We start from the raw sequence: 21,090 nt of genomic DNA on the forward strand, positions 1-21,090 counted from the left end.
TAGCCCACATTGAGTACCTCCATACAAGCTGTGCCTAGTGACAGTATACACCTGGTGCTTATGATGTGATCAGAGAACACTTTATGTGGTGAGTTCACAGGCACCAAAGCAAAGCTCTAAGCATGTAACAGTCCATGAGAAATGCCTATAATAACCAACCACCAGCCCAAAGTCTCAGAAAAAAAAAGTCACCCAAAGTAAGCAAAATAGGACCAAACACAAAGGCACCTAGAACAATGAGGAAATGAGAATCTTCCTTTAGGAAGATTTATTTTTTTTCTCAGTAATTTAATATAAGACCCATTGAGTGCCTGAGCACCTCATTCCTGGTGAGTATTCCAGAGACGATACTGATCCCAAATGGCTGAATTCAAGGTATCACAGGATGTGTGGCTTCCTACATTGCAGATATATGTGACCTGGGAAAGTAAGTTGACTACAGCAGAACACAACTGGCCATTGATCTGGGGCAGCACTCCAACACAATCTTGGGGAAAAGATTTAATGTAAATATTCATCCATTAGGACGTACAAATAAATAAGCTCAGAAGAGCCAGCAGAAAAAAAACAAACTGCCAATTTATCTCCAGTCTCAGATACGTCAATTCTAAAATACTAATACACAAATTAACTAATAAAAAGATGTAGGACATTCAATATAAATATCCCCAAACAAAAAACAAGATCAAGGATAAATGCTATTTCTTCCTATGTGTCAGGACTACAAATAGCATTTAAATACTTTATTATTCAAATTAAGAAATTATACATTTTGTCTGATAATTGTCATTGTCTTAAAAGTGTCATTCAGTTTTCCCACATTTAAAAGCATATTGCTAATTCTGGTCACCGAGCCTCTAGGCACGATGCTGGACTTGGATGAGAAGCAGTCTGGAGTCCTCACCAGCTCCATGATCCTTGCATGCTAGCCTCCCAGATGCTTCCCTGATTCCTGTTTGCAGAAGCTGAGGTCAACTGGCAACAAGCTGGACCCTGATAAAGTGCCTAAATGAGAATCACCTGGCCTGATGCTCTTCCCTGACAGATGCCAGGGATGCTGTCGTCTTATTAAAACAGCGGCAGAAAGCAGAGGTGCTGAGGCCTGGATGAATCCCCCCAAGATGCGCAAGATGATGGGCAGCACTGCTAGGCCAGGAGAGCATGTGGATCACGGAGAGACGCAGCCTGCCACTTTGGTTCAAATGACTTTAATAAAAGCTGCAGTGCCCACATCCCCCCAGTTGCCAACTCACTACAGGTGACACAGTACCTCAGGAAGTATAGGGATGCTCCTTCTCTGCCTCCTGGAAAGCTTCCCAGGCACAAAGCAGAGACAAGGAAAGAGCAATGAGGACAGCAGTCACCTCTCACCCACACAGCCATGTCCAAACCTCATGATGCAGGTCAGTAGGAGTCTGAAGACAAGCATGCGATTCCCACCTGGGGGACATGGCTTAAAAAGCACAAATAAAATAATACTAGAGTTATCCATTTTCCAAACCTAACCACTTTGGGAAAAGGCAGCAGGAAAAAATACCTTCAGTTTTACAATTAGGCTTGTAAACAATCAACCACATGAGAAGCAGTGGCTCGGGGCTCTGTGTATCAGCCCCAGATTCTGTCTACAGATACTGGTGCCTGACCCAGGAGGGGATATAAACCAGATCAGCAAAGCCAAAGCTTCATCTTTGGTTAATTTCATTGAGTTGCCACTATTCTAAAACCTGTGCTCTTCTTGGCAAAATTACTAAACCAGCCACATAGCACATAACAATAGCTAGGTTATGTGAAAAGCAAATGTCCATCTATGTATGTGACTGTGTCACAATAAAACCATCTTAAAAAAAATCAGAAAGGGAGGGATGCCAGATAGAAGGCCTGAGGAGAGCCGAGGGTCCCGCCTGAGTGCTCTCTTGGGTCTGGTAGGTGCTGGCTGCCTTTGGGTCAGATCAAGTTCCCTGGGCTCAATTCAGCTCAGCTCAACTCAAAGCCAGCAGCACACTCGATGGCATACAGCAGCTTGCTTCGCAGCAGGGCTTCATCATAAAACTCGGGGAGCTTCAGCAGGTTCATGCAGGTGCTGGCTGTAGGTAGCCGCTCAAGGTCAGAGCCTCCATTGTGAATGCAAAATGCAGGGTATAGCTCCTAGAAGACAGGGCACAGGATATGGTTAGAGGACTCTGGCATAGCCTGGAGCCCACCAGTTATTCTCGAAGCTTCTTTTCTCAAAAATATTTTTCTTATAAAAAGTACTTATCTTAAATTCTGTGTATGTACATGTATGTGTGTCTGTCATGTACCTAGGGGTACAAGTGGTTGTAAGCTGCTGGACATGGGTGCTCGGGTCCTCTACAAGACCAGTATGGGCTCTTAACCACTGGGCCACTTCTCTAGACACTTGCCTTTTTTGTTACTGTATGTATGTATGTATGTATGTATGTATGTATTTTTGATTTTTTGAGACAGGGTTTCTCTGCATAGCTCCAACTGTCCAGCATTTCCATCTGTAGAGCTACTGACCTTGAACTCAGACCTACATGCTTCCCGAGAGCTGGGGTTAAAGGCATACACTACCACTGCTCAACTTCATTATGGTTTTAAATATCTTTAAAAATTATATTTGTGTATATTTGTGTGTGGGTACATACAGAACATATAGAAGTATAGCAGACAACTATACTATAGCAGTCAGTTCTTTACTTTTACTACATGTGTTGGGGTACTGAATTTAGGTTGTCAGGCTTGGTACTTTTACCTGTGAGCTACCTCTCCAGACACACACACACACACACACACACACACACACACACACACACACACACACACACACACCCCCAGTGTGTACATCTGAATTGGTGTTTTGCTTGCATGTATGTTTGTGTGAAGTGTTGGGTCCCCTGGAAGTGGAGTTACAGACAGTTCTGAAGTGCCATGTGGGTGCTGGAAATTAAACCAGGGCTCTCTGCTCTTAATCTCTAAGCCCTCTCCCTGTTTTTTTGTTTTTGTTTTTTTTTTTTTTAAATTACAGAGGACTCAGCTCCAAGTTGTAGCAAAATGATGAATTGCTTGATGTGGTTAGAGTAAAATGGAAATGACAAGCTGCATGCACTGTTTCACCCCCTTCCACCTCCACTCCCACCTTGGTTTTTCCAAGACAGGGTTTCTCTGTGTAACAGCCTGGCTGTTTTAGAACTCTCTTTGTAGACAGGCTAGCATCAAACTCATAGATAGATATGCTTGCCTGGGATTAAAGGCATGTGCTACCACCCATAGCTACCCCCCTTCCCCAAAAAGTAATTTATTTTTGTTTAATGTGTATGTGAACCTGGTGCCTAAGGAGGTCAGAAAAGAGCATCAGGTCATTGGAACTATAGTTATTGCCAGTGTGAGGCACTATGTGGCCCCACTCCTAATCAAGTGACAGTGAGTCATTTCTCCAGCCTTATACCCACCTCAGGAATCTGAGACAGGTCTAGGACTGAACTGAGAATTTGAGGTCAGGCCACATTACAGAGTAAGATCCCCATCTCAAAAGAGAGGGGGATGGGGGAAGGGAGGGAGGGAGAGGAAAGAGAAAGAAAAGGAGGGAGGGATAGAGGGAGGGAGGGCAAGAGAGAAGGGGAGGGGGAGGGAGAACAAACATTCAAGAGAGAGGGGACAGCAAGGATCAGTTGGACACTTCAAATGAACTTCAGTAGGCACACCAAACTTAGAAACCATGTAGATGTGTCACAACACACATAAACAACATGACAGAAATGGAAGCCAAGCACAATCTCTCGATAAAAAGCAAGTAACCCGAGGGACCTATCACCGGTTGCTCAGTCACAGAACGAGCATTATTTTAAGCTACTAGACATTTTAAATTGAGCCAGGCAGTGGTGGCACAGCCTTTAATCCCACTATTCTGGACGTAGCTGCACAAACGTGTGTGAATTCAAGGCCAGCCTGGTCTACAAACGGAGTTCCAGGATAAACAAGGCCACACAGAGAAATCTTGTCTGGAAAAAAAAATAAAAAAAATTAAATTACATTAAATTTAATGTATGTGTGTATGCGCACACACCATGAGCACCTATGGAAGCCAAGAGACAACTTACAGGAGTTAATTTCAACTATGTGGCACCTAGGAATCAAACTCAGGTCATCAGACTTGGTGGCAGGTACTAAGCTATCTTACCAGCCCCACTAATGTTTTGTTTTAATTTATTTATTTTTTGTTTCTATTTTTGTTTTGAACTGGCAACATAGTCTGAACTTGTATGATGAATGAAGGACCACAGTGGATGGCTTCCAGGTATTAATGAACCCTTCAGAGTTGATACTCAACGAAAGGGACATCTCTGGGGTGTAGAAGAATTTTAATCCAGCAACATGGTTACTCTGTCTGGAATATAGACATGCCCTTAGCGCACACCTTTAATTCCAAACAAAGTTGTCTAATTGAGAGGCAAAGTGATAAATCAGAGAACGATTTGATAAAATAGAATATGTTCAACTCCCCTGAGAACAGCATAGGAGAAAAGAGAGTGTAGGGAGAGGCAGTTGAGTTGAGCTGAAGTCAGTTCAGTCAGTAAGTGCAGTAAGTGTGCAGTGCAGTGCAGTGGAGTTGAGTTCATTAGTGAGTTCATGCAGTTCAGTGCAGGTCAGCAGAGGCAGCTGAAGTCAGAGTAAGGATCCAGAAAATTAGTACAAATTGCCAGGGTTAGTTTGAGGCCAAGTAGAACAATTCAGTGAAAGCTCAGAGAAAAGCCATACTGAATTAGTCTTCTTGGAGAGGAGTTTTAACCAGAACAGCTGTGCTGAACCAGCCAGCCAGAGTTCAGAAAGAACAAGAAAGGGTGAGCATATTCGTCTCAGAGACAACAATTACATCAGGTGAATAAAAATTACTTTTACACTGAGGACTTTACTATAGCTCTTCTGTACAAATCATTTCTTGATGTAACCTAATAGCTGACCAGAAAAGTTTCAGTTAGTGATAAAATGATATTCATTTAGAATGGCCATAGTCACAAGTGGCTACTAGTATCACTTGATTAGAAGTGATCAGAGTGCTGGACCCACAAACCAATCTTAGCACAAGGATAAGTCTCCCCCTCCCACCTTGCCTCCAACTAGATCTGAGTAAATGGTTAGATCCGCAGAAAAAAAAGGAAAATCCAAACATAGAAACTGAGCAAACCTGTTGGTTTCTAACATTTTTCCCATATAATCATGTTACAGACAAGAGCATAAGATGAGTCAAGAACATGTAGCCTGTTTCTAGGAGTACTTTGTCTATCCTACTGGGTATGTGGACAGGATGGTGCTAATGAATGCTATTTAAAGATGTGACAGTGAATGCTGGTTATTATTGTTTTTAAAGACACATTTATTTTTATTTTATGTGTGAATGATTGCCTGCCTGCATGTATGTATATGTACCATATGCATGTGTGATATCCTCAGAGACTAGAAAGGGAGTTGGATCCTTGGAAATTGTAGTTAAAATATGGTTGATGAGTTGCCATGTGAGTGCTGGGAACTGACCCTGGGTCCTCTGCTAAGTCATCTTTCCAGCTTCATGTTGGTTACTTCTAAGGTACAACACTGAACCCTTCATTTCTAGTTGTAGATACCCAGATCCCCTTAGATACGTCCACTGGCATTTAATGCAAAGAAGAAAGTAAGCGTTCTTCTCTCATTTTCTATCAGCACATCACAGCCATTATTCTGTGCCTTCCTCTTTACTCTGTTACCATGTCCTATGACTCTGCCCAAGTCATACAGTGGTTCTTTCCACCCTACTGCATAGGAGCACACAGACTGCTGATAGGCACACATACAGTTTCAACACTGCATACATGAGGCTGTAAAGAAACTACTTTTTTGTGTGTGACTTTCTGGGCTGACCTTGAATTCAGTATGCAGTAAAGGATGACTTAAGTCCCAATCTCTTGCCTCTACTTCCCAGGTGCTTGGATGAATGACGGGTACATCTCTACACCCAACAACAATTGTGTGAATAAACTCACAATTATATTGTCTGTAGGCTAAACACATATCTGCTCTAAGCCGATGGTAACTGCAGACCTGTACATTGAGATCCAAGGAAAGAAAGGCCGAATGGTACAAATAACCAACCCATCAGGTACCATTTTATACCTGAGATGTGACTATTCTTTTCCAACACATAACAAGCAGGGAGTGCTCCGAACTGGCATATTTTCCCAGCCTGGATAGACAGATATCAGATGTCTGCCTAGTTCACCACTCATTGCAAGCATCAACAAGGTGAGGCACAGGGGGCCAAACTGGTACCTGTACATCTGGCTGGTTACAGGGATTTTAGAGCTCTGCTCTTTGGGTGCTGTGACTAGAGTGAAGATAAATTACTTAAGGCCACATGATGAGACACTATGATGTTCATTAAAAGTATAGTTGTGATCTGTCATCCTAGCATTTGAAGCTTCTGTGCTGACTTAAATTTTATTTATGTCAACTGACACAAAGCTTGAGTTATTAGAGAGGAAGGAGTCTCAACTGAGAAAAAGTCTCCATAAGATCAGACTGTAGGCAAGCCTACAGGGCAGCAGTCAAACAACCCTTTCATAGGAGTTATCCTAAAACCATCAGAAAACAGATATTTACAGTACAACTCATAACTAATTATATTACTTATACTAATTTAATTACATAATACTTACTTTATATTAATTTAATAATTAAATTATATTATATTAATATTAATTATAATTATAAGGTAGCAATAAGAAAATAGGGCTGGGGGTCACCACAACATGAGAAAATGTATTAAAGGGTTACAGCATTAGGATGTTGAGAACCATTGCAGTAGAGCATTTTCTCGATCACTGGTTGATAGAGGAGGGCCTAACGCATTGTGGGTGAGGCCAAACCTGGGCTGATGGTTCTTGGTTCTGTAAGAAAGCAGGCTGAGAAAGCATGAGGAGTAAGCCAGCCAGCAGCACTCCACCATAGCCTCTGCATCAGCTCCTGCTTTCAGGTTCCTGCCAAGCTTGAGTTCTAGTCCTGACTTCTTTCAATGATGAATAGTGATGTGAAACCATAAGTCAAACAGACTCCTACCCAAGTTGCTTTTGGTTATGGTGTTTTATCACAGCAATATAACCCTGACTAAGACACCGAACCTCCTCCAAATTAAAAGAATATTTAACACATGAAAAAAATGGTTCTTATTTTTTGGAGGTAAGGGCTTGCACAGGCTAAGCAAGTGCTTTACTTGTAAGCTGTGTCTCCAGCTCAAGAAAATGATGAATAAAAGTAGCAGGTTATGAGTGAACAAAACATAACAATGGCCTGAATGGAAAAGAATATGTTTTTCTTCTCTTACCTAACCACTGCTTCCCGTTTGCTCTGTTGAAACCATAGGCTTTGTTAGAAAGAAAACAAATCCAACAATGTAAGAAATAGTAGTTATCTTACAGCCATTACAGCAGAACAGAGAATAAAACTTAAACAACATTCCCACTGTAACAGTGGACTCTGCAGAAACTGGGCACAAGGTATAACGTACTCAGTTAGTAACGTTTGTTTCCTCACTGAGTAAGAACGCAATCTGTCAAGGGCCATATAAAAACCTAGATGTGCCAGGCATGGTAGGACATGCCTTTAGTCTAAGCAGTTGGGAGGTTGACTTATATAATAGAGACCATGTTTCAAACAAACAAACAAACGACCTAGTTGCTTACTTGCCCTGTCAAAAAGAAACTTTAAGAACTATGTGTAGATATAATATTCAAACTCTAATTGGGCCTGAGTGTGGAGTTACACACCTGCAAATTCCAGCACTTAAGAGCCTGAGGCGGGGGCTGGAGAGGTGGCTCAGTGATTAAGAGCACTGACCGCTCTTCTAGAGGTCCTGAGTTCAAATTCCAGCAACCACATGGTGGCTCACAACCATCTGTAATGGGGACCTGATGCCTCTTCTGCTGTGTCTGAAGACAGCTACAGTGTACTTATAATAAATCAATCATCAATCAATCAATCTTAAAAAAAAAAAAAAAAAAAAAAAAAAAAGGCTGAGGCAGGTCTGCTGTGAATCTCAGGCCAGCCTGGACATCTTGAAGTTCTGTTTCAGTGAAACAGAAGCTGGCTGAAATATAGCCTTTCTCAAAAAACAGCAAAACAGAACAAAAACAAACTACGAACAAGAACAAAGCATTCTCTTATTTGTAATTACAGCTTACTGTGCCACTATGAATCTCTCATAAGGAATAGGAAGTGAAAGAGAACCAAGAAGCATTCATTACATTCCAAAATAGGCAGTTCTGAGTATACAGGGGCAGCCAGCTTCTCAAGCCCCCAAAAGAAACAAAAATAATAACACTACGAAAACAGAAAACACTCAAGACAAAAGATTTGATGGCAGGGTCAGCAGTTTCTGTGTAAATGGACAGTGAAACACCATATTTTACTATCTCTTTCATAATGCTAATTGAGTTTCCTACTTCGGATCTTAAAAGTTCTTTATTGAAATCTGAGTCAGGGGCACCATTTTATACATAATTAAATATAATACAACAGAAATTTGTGTTAGTTCAGAAAAAAAATCATCAATTTACTGCGTGGCCTGATGATAACAATTTTTCTACAGTATTTAATGATTTTTGTCTGCAACAATTCCATGAATTAAACACACTAGCTCTAATTAGCAAATGCTGCTCTTCCTCAGTAAGTGGACACAGAGGTGTTTGCTTTGTGAGTTTCCTGCTATTTGCAGTCCATCAGAACTATGTTGTCCCCACCCCCACACCCCCTCCACCTATGTGCTCTGGAGCACTCAGAGCCACCCTGGGAAGAAGACATAATGTCAGCATGCTTTGCTAACTCTGAAGTCTGACACAACAGTTGTAAAAACTATTATGGAACTCTTTGCTTTCTTGGAAGACAGGGTGTTGCTATGGAACTACCAACTGGTTCTCCTGCCTTAGCTTCACGAAGTGCTGGATTATAGGCATGCATTAGCATATAGTTTTTCCTTTCCTAGGTGAGTTCAGCCTTGGTATATTCTTTATTGAACATTTCATGTTTATCTTGTTTTTATACTTTCTATTTCATGATTCTTGACAACTTTATTGTAGTTGTTCTTGTGACAGAGTTTCTAGGACCCAGGCTATCCTAGAACTCACTCTGTAGATCATGCTGGCCTCCAATGTTAATACTTTACAAGATTTATTTTAATTTTAGATATGTGGGTGTCTTGCCCGAATTATGTCTGTGAAACACATTGCTCAGTGCCTGCAGAGGCTAGGAGATCTTCTGAAAGCAGAGTCACACAGATAATTATGACATCATAGTCATGCTCTGGGCACCATGAGTGGCCAGTGCTCTTAACTGCTAGGTCCATCTCTCCAGCTTACTTAGTATTTATTGTCTTTACTCTCTACTCTTGAAGACGTATTTGGTTGTTTACCCTGCTCCAGTAACTTGGAAGAATCATATGATTTCTATCCTACTTGTTTAATGAACAGAACTTTCTTATTGCTCACTGTCGGCAAACCCAGCAGTGTGGAGTTTTTTCTTGTGAAAAATGAGCTCCTGGCAGTTGTGCAGACCTTCCTATCTTCACTTGAGTATTAACTAAGATGCTGTGCTGAACTATCACTGTCCATTTTTAAAAACAGCTTAGTAAACTGTAATTGGTTTACTTAAGGACTTAGCCATTAAACCTATGATTCTAGCAAATTGCTACATTTGTGCCATTATCCCCACTATGCAGGTTTGGACCATTTCTGCACCCTCAATGAGCTCTTCCTTCTGCCTTGGCCCCAAATCTACCTTTATAGCTCTGGCTTTAAGAGTGTTTTATGTGGTGGAATTCAGTCTTCTGATCATACTATAGTAGTTTGCTTCTTTTATCTGTCTGAGTATCTGCAGTTCATGGTGGCTATTACTAGCTGACCCTTGGCCTTCTTCCAGGTTGGGACCCCACAACCCATGCTGTCACCTGTCCTAAGCACACTGCTTGAGGTGATGCCATAGAACACTTTTTTTTTTCGGAGCTGGGGACCGAACCCAGGGCCTTAAGCGCTCTACCACTGAGCTAAATCCCCAACCCCCGCCATAGAACACTTTTAAAAGAACTGTTTATACCTAACCAAACTGTCCAGAACACACAGAAGGAATTAAAGGACACATCTAACTTGCTAAGGTACTATAGGTCCAATCCCAGCATTCATGAGACCAAAGCAGCAGGACTAAAGAGTTTGAGGCCAGTATGGGCTAAAAAGTGAGTTCAAGGGTAAGCCTAAGCTACAGAGCAATGCCATCTAATAACAAAAAACAAAATTGAAAAAATACCATGCCCATGCATGTCACTACACTGGATCCTTATCTGGAAGACAAATTCTACAGGGGTCATTAAGGGACAAGTGGTATAACTTCACCAAGCCTCAGATACCTGAAACTGATTAGAAACATGGCTGCCTGGTTCCACATAGCAGTGTGAAGCAGCTGGTCCCAAGAGCCTATGAGTATCTGTTTCTGACAAGCTTTCTAGTGCTTTTGGAACTGTAGTCCGCACAACGAGACTCTACACTAGTGTGTTAGACACCGTAAATGCACCATAGACAAACTCTTCTACTATTGACCACTGAATTGTAGTAACTTACAGGACTGCCTCTATTCTAGGATAACATGGAGTAAAATATGTAACAAGAAAAAGAAAGATATCCCTAATCTGAAATGATTTAGGACTACCGAGCAAATATGGCCAGGCAAGGGGTTAAAGTAGACAAAGAAAGTCTTTTCCAGTTTTGCTGCCATAGCACATATGTGGGGGATGGCAGAAGACAGCCTTGGCTGGTAGTTCTTGCCTCCTACATTCGTGCTGAAGTTTTAGGACAATTTGTGGGAGCTGGTTCTTTTCTTCCTCCATGTGGGTCCTAGAGATTAAATTCAGTACACCAGGCGTGGCAGTAACTTAACCACTGAGTAACTATGCTGGTTCCTCATGTATGCATTCATGCATGTGTGGGTATGAACACACACACACACACACACACACACAGAGCTGAGCTATGTTTGTGTTTGAGACCTCACCATATAACTCTATCTGCCTGCCTCAGCCTCCTAAGGGCTGTGATAAAAATTCTTTTCCATCCATTACATAGGTTTTAGGGATTGAACTCAGGGTTAGTTGTCAGTTTTGGCAGCAAGTGTTTTTCCCAGTGAGCTATGAACAGCCCCTGTGGGGCTGTCTTGCTATCTCCACTATGTATTTATTAAATATAAATGCTGCTTTATCCTTTTTATAATGAATACAAGAAATATCATTAAATGTCTCTCAAGCAACATTTTTGTGTGTGGAATGTTTCTGTGGGTAGGTATGGGTATGCATGTGGAAGTGAGATATTGGGTGACTTTCTCAATTGCCCTCCACTTGATTTAAATTTGTAAATTGTGTGTGTGTGTGTGTGTGTGTGTGTGTGTGTGTGTGTGTATGTGTATGTGTGTGGTGTATTTGAGATTAGAGGACAACTTTAAGGAGTACATTCTCTCCTGCCAGTCTTTTTCAAAGCAGAATGTCTCATTTCTACAGCATAGTGTAACCTAGGTTAGTTACTGAAGAACATCTAGTCTCAACGTACTGTAGGAGTGTTGACATTACAAATGCACAGTACTGGGGTTGGGGATTTAGCTCAATGGTAGAGTGTTTGCCTAGCAAGGCCCTGGGTTCGGTCCTCAGCTCTGGAAAAACAAACAAACAAACAAACAAACAAACCACAAATGCACAGTACTGAATCAGGATTAGACTCAAGTAGTCAAGCACGTGACTTTACCTGCTGAGTCATCTTGTCTTGCTACTCCTGTTTTGAAACAGTCTTTCACTGAACTTCAAGCTCACTAATTTAGCTTGACTGGCTGGCTAGCAGGCTCCAAGGATTTTTTTCTGTCTCCATTTCTCTAGTGCTATATAGGACCAGTTTTTTTCAAATGAGTATTAAGTACCTGTTTGTTTATTCTGTTTTGAAGACAGCAGGGTCTCACTATTTAGCTCTCACTGGCTTTGAACTCACTATGTAGACCAGGCTGGTCTCCAACCCACAGATATTAGAGTCCTGGGATTAAAGGCATATACCCCCTTGTCTGGTAGATACTAGGTATTGGATTTAGGTCCTTCTGCTTGCACGTAAATATTTACTAATTGAACCATTTCCCCACCCCACCCCCCAAATAACTTTAATTACTAAAAACTATAGGCTTGGTAATTACTTTTCAGAAGTAATCAAACAAGGCCAGGACAATGTAAAGCAAATGGTAATAACAGTCATGACCAAAAATCTACTTCTGCTCATCTCAACACCAACATTTTTAGGTTGTGTATTCTTCAATTCAGAGTGGAAAGTGATCACCATTGACTGACAAGGCTGATGATTATAACTGCAGGCAGCTTATTTTAACACAGGCTCTCTAGACTTCACAAGCCTAAATACAATTATTACAGCACTTAGTACTTAGAATGGGACAAAAAGACAACAACCATATAGTAGCCAGACCTGTATGGTTTTAAAGAAAATGGCATGGAAGATGCATACCTTGAAACCCAGGAGAGGGGGACGAGAGCAACTTGTTACAAATTTGAGCAACTTGCGTTTTTCTTCATCAGTAAAACCTTCTACAACTCTCCAAAAGATTTTAATGACAGGATGATCGGCAGAATAGCCCCCTATGACAAAACGAACATATGATGTATTAAAAATAAAACCAAGCTAGGCAGTGGTGGCACATACCTTTAATCCCAGAACTTGGGAGGCAGAGACAAGTGGATCCCTGTGAGTTTGAGGCCAGCCTGGTGTACAGATTAAGGTATAGGACAGCCAAAGCTACAGAGAAACACTGCCCAAACAAACCCAAAACAAATACACTACCCCCCTACCCCAAATCAATGTAGAAGAAGCAGTAACAACTTGGGAGTATGACACCAATGTTTTGAGGGGCCTATGAGATAGAGGAGTAGGTTTTCTAAGCCAAACTAAAAGATACCTGCCTCTGGTCCTTTGTAGAAGGTAGGTATGATCATGATGGAGTGGGCATGAAATGGTGCCTAGCAAACACTAGAAACCAACAACATGTGGAATAGACTTTCTTGAGTAGGAAGTGACATCTGGTAGGCTATATATCTAAAAAACGGTAGACACTGATGCCTTATTTCTCAGAGAGCCAGGCATTTGGCCAATGTGATCTCCGTGTCTATTTATTGCCATTCCTTCTGATAGATAATAAGGTTCAGACTATGGCTGACAACCAGCCCTGATTGTTATTAGACACAATTCTAAAATGTACTATCTGCTACGTATAGCTTTTAATCTCATTAAGTGCTTCCTAAAACTAAAATAATTGCCATATATTGTTAATACACTATAGATATAACATCAATAAGACATCTTAAGTGCATTAATTGGCACCAAAATGACTATGGTAATATTTTAAATCTATTTACTGGAATAGCTGGGATCCTTAAAGGTATAAACTCAGTGTAGAAGAGAAGGCAAACAACTCAGGGCAATTTCTTAGCAAAGAAAGGTCAGAATGATGGCATTTTCCTAAACATATGACTGGAGAATGCAGACGCTATGACCTGTGGCATTATTTGTTTTTATAGATTAGAGTTCAGGTTTAGAGCAACAGCAATTACAGAAGAGAAAATGCACACACCATTAATGCAAATTTAAGTGATTTTTAGTAAGTTTAGAATCACCAGCACACTGATATTTAGAACATTTTCATTTTTCTCACAAAGTTCCTACAGACACCTCTGATCTTCTGTCTCTATTCCACAGATGGTGCATACAAAGCGTCTCTTAACTGAACACAGGAACTCTAGCTGGGTGTTCTCTTTTCTCTTTTTCCCTTCTCTTCCCTTTCCACCTGTCTCCTGGTCTCATTTACAGTCCAGATTTGCCTTTAACACAGAAATCTTGGTCAGCCCCTTGAGGACTACACCGAGCTTGATTTTTTTTTTTTTTCCTTAATTTAAAAAGTACACTTGCTTCTTTCTTTCTTTAGTGTGTGTCTTAGTTCTTTTCCTATCATGTGGATCCCTGGGATCAAACTTAGGTTCTCAGGCCCAGCAGCAAGAACATTTTACACACTGAGTCATACTTCAGCCCTAGATTCTTTTAAATTTTATTTTGTGGTAAAACATACAACATAAAATTCAGCATTTAAACCACTTTTCTGTGAGAATTCAAGAGTATTGATCACATTTATTTTTCCATGTAGCCATCAGTCTCCCCTCAAACAGGACCCCCACACCCTGTCTCCTTATCAGAGTAATTTCAAGTTCAGTCTCCTTTGAGTCTGCAAGCCTCTTTCAGGTGCCTCACATAAGCAGAATCATCTAGTATCTGTTATGTGGTCTGGTCTCTTTCACTCAGCACAATGGATGAGCTCAAGATTCATCCATGTTGGGGATCAGTGGGTCTATGCAACTTGCTACCAAACCTGATAATCTGAACTCAATTCCTGGGTCTCACATATTAGAAGAACAGAACTGACTTCCACAAGCTATTCTCTGACCACAAAAATGTTGCTGCACTTTTGTGCATCCATGCCTGCTCATACATAGTCCTAAATTTTTTTTTTAAAAAATGGGGGCTGGAGATTTGGTGCAGCAATGTAGAGTACTGGCCACTCCTCCAGAGGATCTAGGTTTGATTCTTACACCATTCATGGTGGTTCTCAACTACCTACAATTCCAGTTCCTGGGGATCTAACACTAAGTCAGATACACATTCAGGCAGAACATCCAAACACAAAAAACGATTAAAAAAAAAAGATTTATTTGCTTGTTTGTTTGTTTATTTAATTACTGTGAGTATTGTTGCTGTCTTCAGACACACCAGAAGAGGACATCGGATCCCATTAGAGATGGTTGTGAGCCACCATGTGGTTGTTGGGAATTGAACTTAGGACCTCTGGAAGGGCAGTCAAATCTTGGGAATTCAAATCTTTTTATCTACCACATATTAAGACTTTTTTTTTTTTTCTTTTTTTTTTTCGGAGCTGGGGACCGAACCCAGGGCCTTTGCACTTGCTAGGCAAGCACTCTACCACTGAGCTAAATCCCCAACTCCCATATTAAGACTTTTATGCAAATGTTTTAATCTTCGTCATGCAATAAAACCCTTGTCTACACAAAGGGCCACTGTATTTGTATTTTTCACAAAGGGATTCCCTATTTAGCCCCTGCTGTCCAGGAACTATGCAGATCAACCTGGCCTCAAACTCAAGAGATCCTCCTGCCTCTGGCTCCCAAATGCTGGATTAAAGGTGTGCACTGCCACCACCACTGGGTTCTACCTCATTTTCTTTTATTCATTCTTTGTTTTTAGTTTGCTTTTTGAGAGGGGATTTCTCTGTGCAGTCCTCTAGCTGTCCTGGAATACAGGGATTCCCCCTGTCTCTGCCTTCCAAGTGCTGGGAATAAAGGTATAAGCTACCACTGTCTGTTTGGTTTGTTTTTTGAGCCAGGGTATCTTTATGTAATTGCTCTGGCTGTCCTGGAACTTGCTGAAAATTATAAAACTGAAAAAAGGCTCACACTGTAATTGCTGGTAGCCGTGCAAGTGATTGAGAATAGTAGTTCACAGTAAGGTGGGCAGAGACAGGGATATATATATGAGAGGTTACAGTGACAACTGACCTATGGGAAAGGCAGTCTAATGTGGTGCTACATACCTGAATAGTTTGTAAAGGATTTTAGGTCCTCCAGACTTACAGGAACTTGTGCACCAGAAATTAATACCTGGGTGGAGGGGGGGGGAGGGAGGAGGTAAGGTTAAATTGTAAACCTGAAGGAATATTTTTCAGAAAGTGTTTTATTTCCTGAGACAACTGTGTTTTTGAGAGTAGTAACCATGACACCTGAATTTCCTGTTGGTCAAACATTCGGAGCCACTCTAGGCTCACAACATTGGCCAGGCCCTGTCGGAAAGCTAGGCAGTGCGGTCGGATCTGCTTGTTCAGTCGGTAGTCAGCCACCAGGTGGATGTAGGCAATTCGGTTGGCCCCAGTTACAGGGATGTCTTTCCCACCAAATTTTAGTTCAACCACCTGTAAACAGAAAGCACAGGGCTCTAGAGGTGTGAAAACAGGAAAACAAAAGTTTTAGAAAATAAAAATCCAACATACACCAGCAGCACAGGCTCATGATGGGATAGCTATGACAAGAGGCAGCACCTTGTTTCTTTCCCATCGTTAAGCATCCTGTCCTAAACTAGCACTGAGAAATAATGGAATTGTGACAATTTCACTTTGAATCAAAGCATCATTTTAGTCTCAGAGAGAATAAGGTACTCATTCTGGAGAGCAAACAGTCATTATACTTCCTTTAGTCTTTTTAGAATGTTGCCTCTGTTGTAGAACGTTTGATTTAAAGGACAGTGGTAAATAATTTTGAAGGGAAGGAGAAAGATATATTGACTGACACGCCTATTAACTCCACCACTTGGAAAGCTAAGGTAGGAAGAGTTCTAGTCTGTCCTGAGTTACACACAGAAAACTCTGTTAAAAATAAAATTCAAAACAAACCAAAACATAAAGAAAAAGGTGAAACAAAAATGCCACATACACCCCCTTTACAGCTACACTGTTTTTTCCCCTTTATTTTATTTATCTTGTTTTTCAAGACAATAGCTTCTTTGTTTGTAGGCCTGGCTGTTTTGGAACTTGCTTTGTAAACCAGGCTATCCTTAACTCACAGAGACTGGCCTGGCCCTGCCTCTGCCTCCCCAGTGCTGTGAACAAAAGTGTGTACCACCACCACCTACTGGCTGCACTGTGTTTCTAAATCTAGAATGAATCTGAAAAATAGCTCTTTAAATGTCATGGTAGGGCCAGTGTGAAAGTAGTTCAGTGGAAATGCAGTTCTCACCTTAAGATGAGTTCTTGCCTCAGCAGTAGGTATGTTGTGACTGTGTCAACTTTCACATATAAAGATTACCGCAGATGTGGTAGCATTAGCTATCAGAGCATGCTCTGAAATGCCTTGCTTATAACTACGTATTAGAAAAGCTGGAGAGACGGCTCAGTGGTTAAGAGCACTGACTGCTCTTCCAGAGATTCTGAGTTCAAATCCTAGCAACCAAATAGTGGTTCACAACCATCTGTAATAGGATCTGATGCCCTCTTCTGGTATATCTGAAGGCAGCTACAGTGTACTCATATATAGTAAATAAATATATCTTTAAAAAAAATGTATTTCTGGTGTTAGTGGAGATTACCTATTCTGAGGGTAACGAATATATAATAAGTAAGTAAGTAAGTAATCTCAGCACTTGGAAAGTAAAGACAGTCAGCTAATTAAAGCCCATCCTGAGCCACATAATGGTGTCCAGGGGTGGGGTGGGGTACAAAATAAAGGAGCAAAGACATTTCTGTATTTCCACATTAACAATGGCATTACTGCTAGTGAACTAAGATTGATGGCCTGAAACAGCTCTGTGTCTGGGGAGCAAGAGGCAAGTTTTGGCTATAAGGGTGCCTATATTGTACATCACAGAACTACTGGCACCACCACTATCTTCCCCCAACTCTACTTTCTTTTCATGGCTCTTTTATATTTCTAGTCTAACAAGAACATACTATCTGCCTGAGTAGTGTTTTCTATACCTCCAAGTTTTATGACTTTACATAAAGGATATTTCAATGTGAGGTGAAGAACTTTACTTAAATCAACCTATATCTGGTACCCCGCTCTTCCCATTTTATCAAAGTTATGCAGCTTTAAACTTCAATGATAAATGTGGTTGATTCTCTTCCTGCACTATTTCACATTTTAGACATTCGATTTTTCTTACTAATTTGCTTTCTCAATTTGGGACCCATCAAATCTTACAATGGGCTTTCAAGCCATTGTCTCCAAGCTAAGTGAGGACTGTTCATTACCTTAATTCCTCTGCTTGTATTCAGCTGACAGTTCATCTGTTAACCAGACCTTCTGAGGCTGGCTATTATATTTCCATATATAAAAACACCGCTTCCTTTAAATGGATTAAGGTAGGTAATAGATGATAATGTGATTGTAGGATGTGAAGACAAAGAAACAATCAAGTTTTCAGTTAAAAGGACTTCTAAGACCACCAATCATCTAATAGTGGAATTTCTAGTAACTTATAAAACACCAAATACTACCTTTAATTTAAAATCCTCTCTCAGGATAAATCTAAATATCCATGGTTCAATCTATGTTCATTTAAAAGTCACCCGAATGTGCACAATTCTAGGTTTGATGGGTACATTAAGACACCCTTTGAAGACTGAACAGGAAGTCACAGGTATAACGGGAGAAGAAATGACAGCATTACGAGATCCTGGGTTCCACTACAGCAGTGCGATGAAAAAATGAAAACCAAACCAAACAAAAAAGCAGCATAGGGAAGCTCTCCTTGTAGGTGTCTTCCTCTGGCCCTTGTGAGTGTCAGTTGTGACAATACCACAGCTTCTCCTGCAACAGGGAAGGCCCTACAACTTGTCAAAGGTCACACAGTCAAGAAAACCAAGGACTCCAATCATGGCCTCTGACTCCAGCCCAACTATTCATCATTACTTATGGTCTGGTTATACACTTGGCATTTTCCTCCTGTAAACAGGCATAATGCTCACACTAAAGGAAATACCCTGGTAACAGAACTGCTACTTTACAGAGAGGAATAGTGGCACACAGCACAGAGGGTTGCCTGCTTTTATCTACTTCTGCAGAAGTCCCTTAAATCTGCTCTACTACTGTGCTTCCTACATTACCATCTATCACTTCTTTTTTTTTTTTTTTAAAGATTTATTTATTTATTTTACATATGTGACATTGTTCTGTCATCAGACACACCAGAAGAGGGCATTGGATCCTATTACAGATGGTTGTGAGCCACCATGTGGTTACTGAGAATTGAACTCAGTGCTCTTAACTTTTGAGTTATCTTTCCAGCCTCCACCTATCACTTCTTAATGCAGTGAAACATTCTATGCTACCAGCAGCTGTCTTCGGTAGCAGTACCTCACAGTACTAATCATACATGCTGACCAGTTTTTATATCAAATTGATACAGGATAGAGTCATCTGGGAAGAGGGAACCTCAATTGAGAAAATGTCCTACCAGACTGATCTGTAGAGAATTTTCTAGATTGATTACTGATGTGGAAAAGCAAAGCTCACTGTGGGTGGTGCCATCCCTGGGCTGCTGGTCCTGGGTTCTATAAGAAGCAGGCTAAGCAAGCCACAAGAAGCAAGCCAGTCAAGTCAGCAGCATCCCTCTGCATCAATTTTGCATCTGGGTTCTTTCCTTGTTCCTGCTCTTTCTTACTCCTTAGGATGGACTATAAGCTGTAAAATGAATAATAAACCCTTTCTTCCTTAAGTTGCTTTTGGTTTGTGTTTTATCATAGCAACAGAAACCTTAACTAGAGATTATGCTACCAAGATACATGGCAACAGGAACACACACACACATATCGGCTGTACAGTGAAAACATCCTTATGATAGTACAATTAAATTAAATTAAAGGTACTTATGATTAAACAGCAAACACTTTATGAACTGAAATTTCTCTCCAATCCCCTAAATTTATTTTTCATGAAAACAAAAACTGAATGCATTTATGGGTTCCTATGTGATGTGATGCTGTGACCTATGCTACTATACATTTAAATTAGGTTAAACATATCTCCAACATTTATCATTTTTTTCACTGATAAAAGCAAACAAACTCCTTTCTTCTAGTTGTTTGAAATACAGTGACTTATCCTGTTATTATTATGTTGAATACAAACCAAAACTTTACTCGTATTTCATGCACTGACGACCTTTGAAAAACCTATATTAGAAGCAAGTGACAGGCTGGGTAGTGGTGGCTCAGGCCTTTAACCCTAGCATTCAGAAGGCAGAGATAAGGTGGATCTCTGTGAGTTCAAGGCAGAGTTAATTCCAAGAAAGCCAAGACTACACAGAGAAACCCCGCCTCGACAAACCAAAAAGAAAGAAAGAAAACAAACAAGTAACACTGAAAATTTAGAAGAATAAAATTTGCTGGGTGCAGTGGCCCAAGCTTTAATCCCAGTACTTGGGAGGTAGAGGCAGGTAGGTCTGTGAGTTTGAGGCCAGTCTGGTCTATAGTAAGTTCAGAGCTATATAGTAAGACCTTGTCTTAAAACAAACAAACAAACAAACAAACAATCACAAAATGAAAAACAACTAATGCAATTACTGAACTCAGAAAAAGATTATTACTGTTCTATATCAAAGGCTACCAATGATGTTCAGAGGCACAGGGCCTCTATAGGCCTAGGACAGGCAGGGGTCTGGTTCCCAGCTCTAGCATGAACTGATAGCACAGAAGGGTTCCCACTGCAATTTTTAAGTCATGCTTGTTAATACTTCACATTTCATAATTCATGCTTCAACTCACATTTCATTTGGGGGGTTAGTAATGATCCAGTTGTGAGGTTGAGGTATGTTTTCTGCTCCTCTTTGCTGAGACAAATTCTGGACATAGCCCAACCTGACTTAGAATTTATGGATCTGGGGGTTGGGGGTTTAGCTCAGTGGTAGAGCGCTTGCCTAGCAAGCGCAAGGCCCTGGGTTCGGTCCCCAGCTCCAAAAAAAAAAAAAAGAATTTATGGATCTGCTGCCTTAGCCTCCCTGGGGCTGGAATTACGGTATGTATGGCTTTGTAAGTATTTTTAAGGTGTTTTCTAAATTTTGGAAATACCAGAGAAGATAGGCCAGGCAGAGAAAACTATGTTTCTTCCTAAGAATAACATAATATTTTGCAACTGGCTAAAGTGATGCCTACCAACTCTGAATATATCCCAAGAGAATGCATTTTATGAAAGGTGACTTCTACAATGATAAAGCTGGTATCAAGAAAACTAGTTTGGATCTTGAGTGGTGGTGGCAGTGACAGTGCGTATCTTTAGGCCCAGTATTTGGGAGGCAGAGGCAGGTGGATCAGAGTTTAAGGCTGGCCTGGTCTACATAAAGATTGCCAGGATACCCAGAGCTACAGAGTAAGACCCTATCTCACCACCACCCACCGAAAAAAAAAGAAAGGAAAAACAGGTTTGTGTCA

The 21,090-nt window shown here is 40.8% G+C and overlaps 1 protein-coding gene across 1 annotated transcript in view; it reads right to left on the reverse strand.

The window, feature by feature from the left end:
- Positions 1-242: 242 nt before the first annotated feature.
- Ube3c (ubiquitin protein ligase E3C) overlaps positions 243-21,090 on the reverse strand; it is a 100,027-nt gene continuing 79,179 nt past the window's right edge. Inside the window, exons 20-23 of the mRNA XM_032907206.1 lie at positions 15,892-16,080; positions 15,706-15,772; positions 12,561-12,691; positions 243-2,145 (exon numbers count right to left, since the gene is read on the reverse strand). Of these exons, the coding sequence (XP_032763097.1) occupies positions 1,975-2,145; positions 12,561-12,691; positions 15,706-15,772; positions 15,892-16,080 (558 nt within the window). The 3' untranslated portion in view covers positions 243-1,974. The remainder of the gene's footprint in view (positions 2,146-12,560; positions 12,692-15,705; positions 15,773-15,891; positions 16,081-21,090) is intronic.

This window comes from Rattus rattus, chromosome 6 (genome assembly GCF_011064425.1).
Source record: "Rattus rattus isolate New Zealand chromosome 6, Rrattus_CSIRO_v1, whole genome shotgun sequence".
Classification (NCBI taxonomy): Eukaryota; Metazoa; Chordata; class Mammalia; order Rodentia; family Muridae; genus Rattus; species Rattus rattus.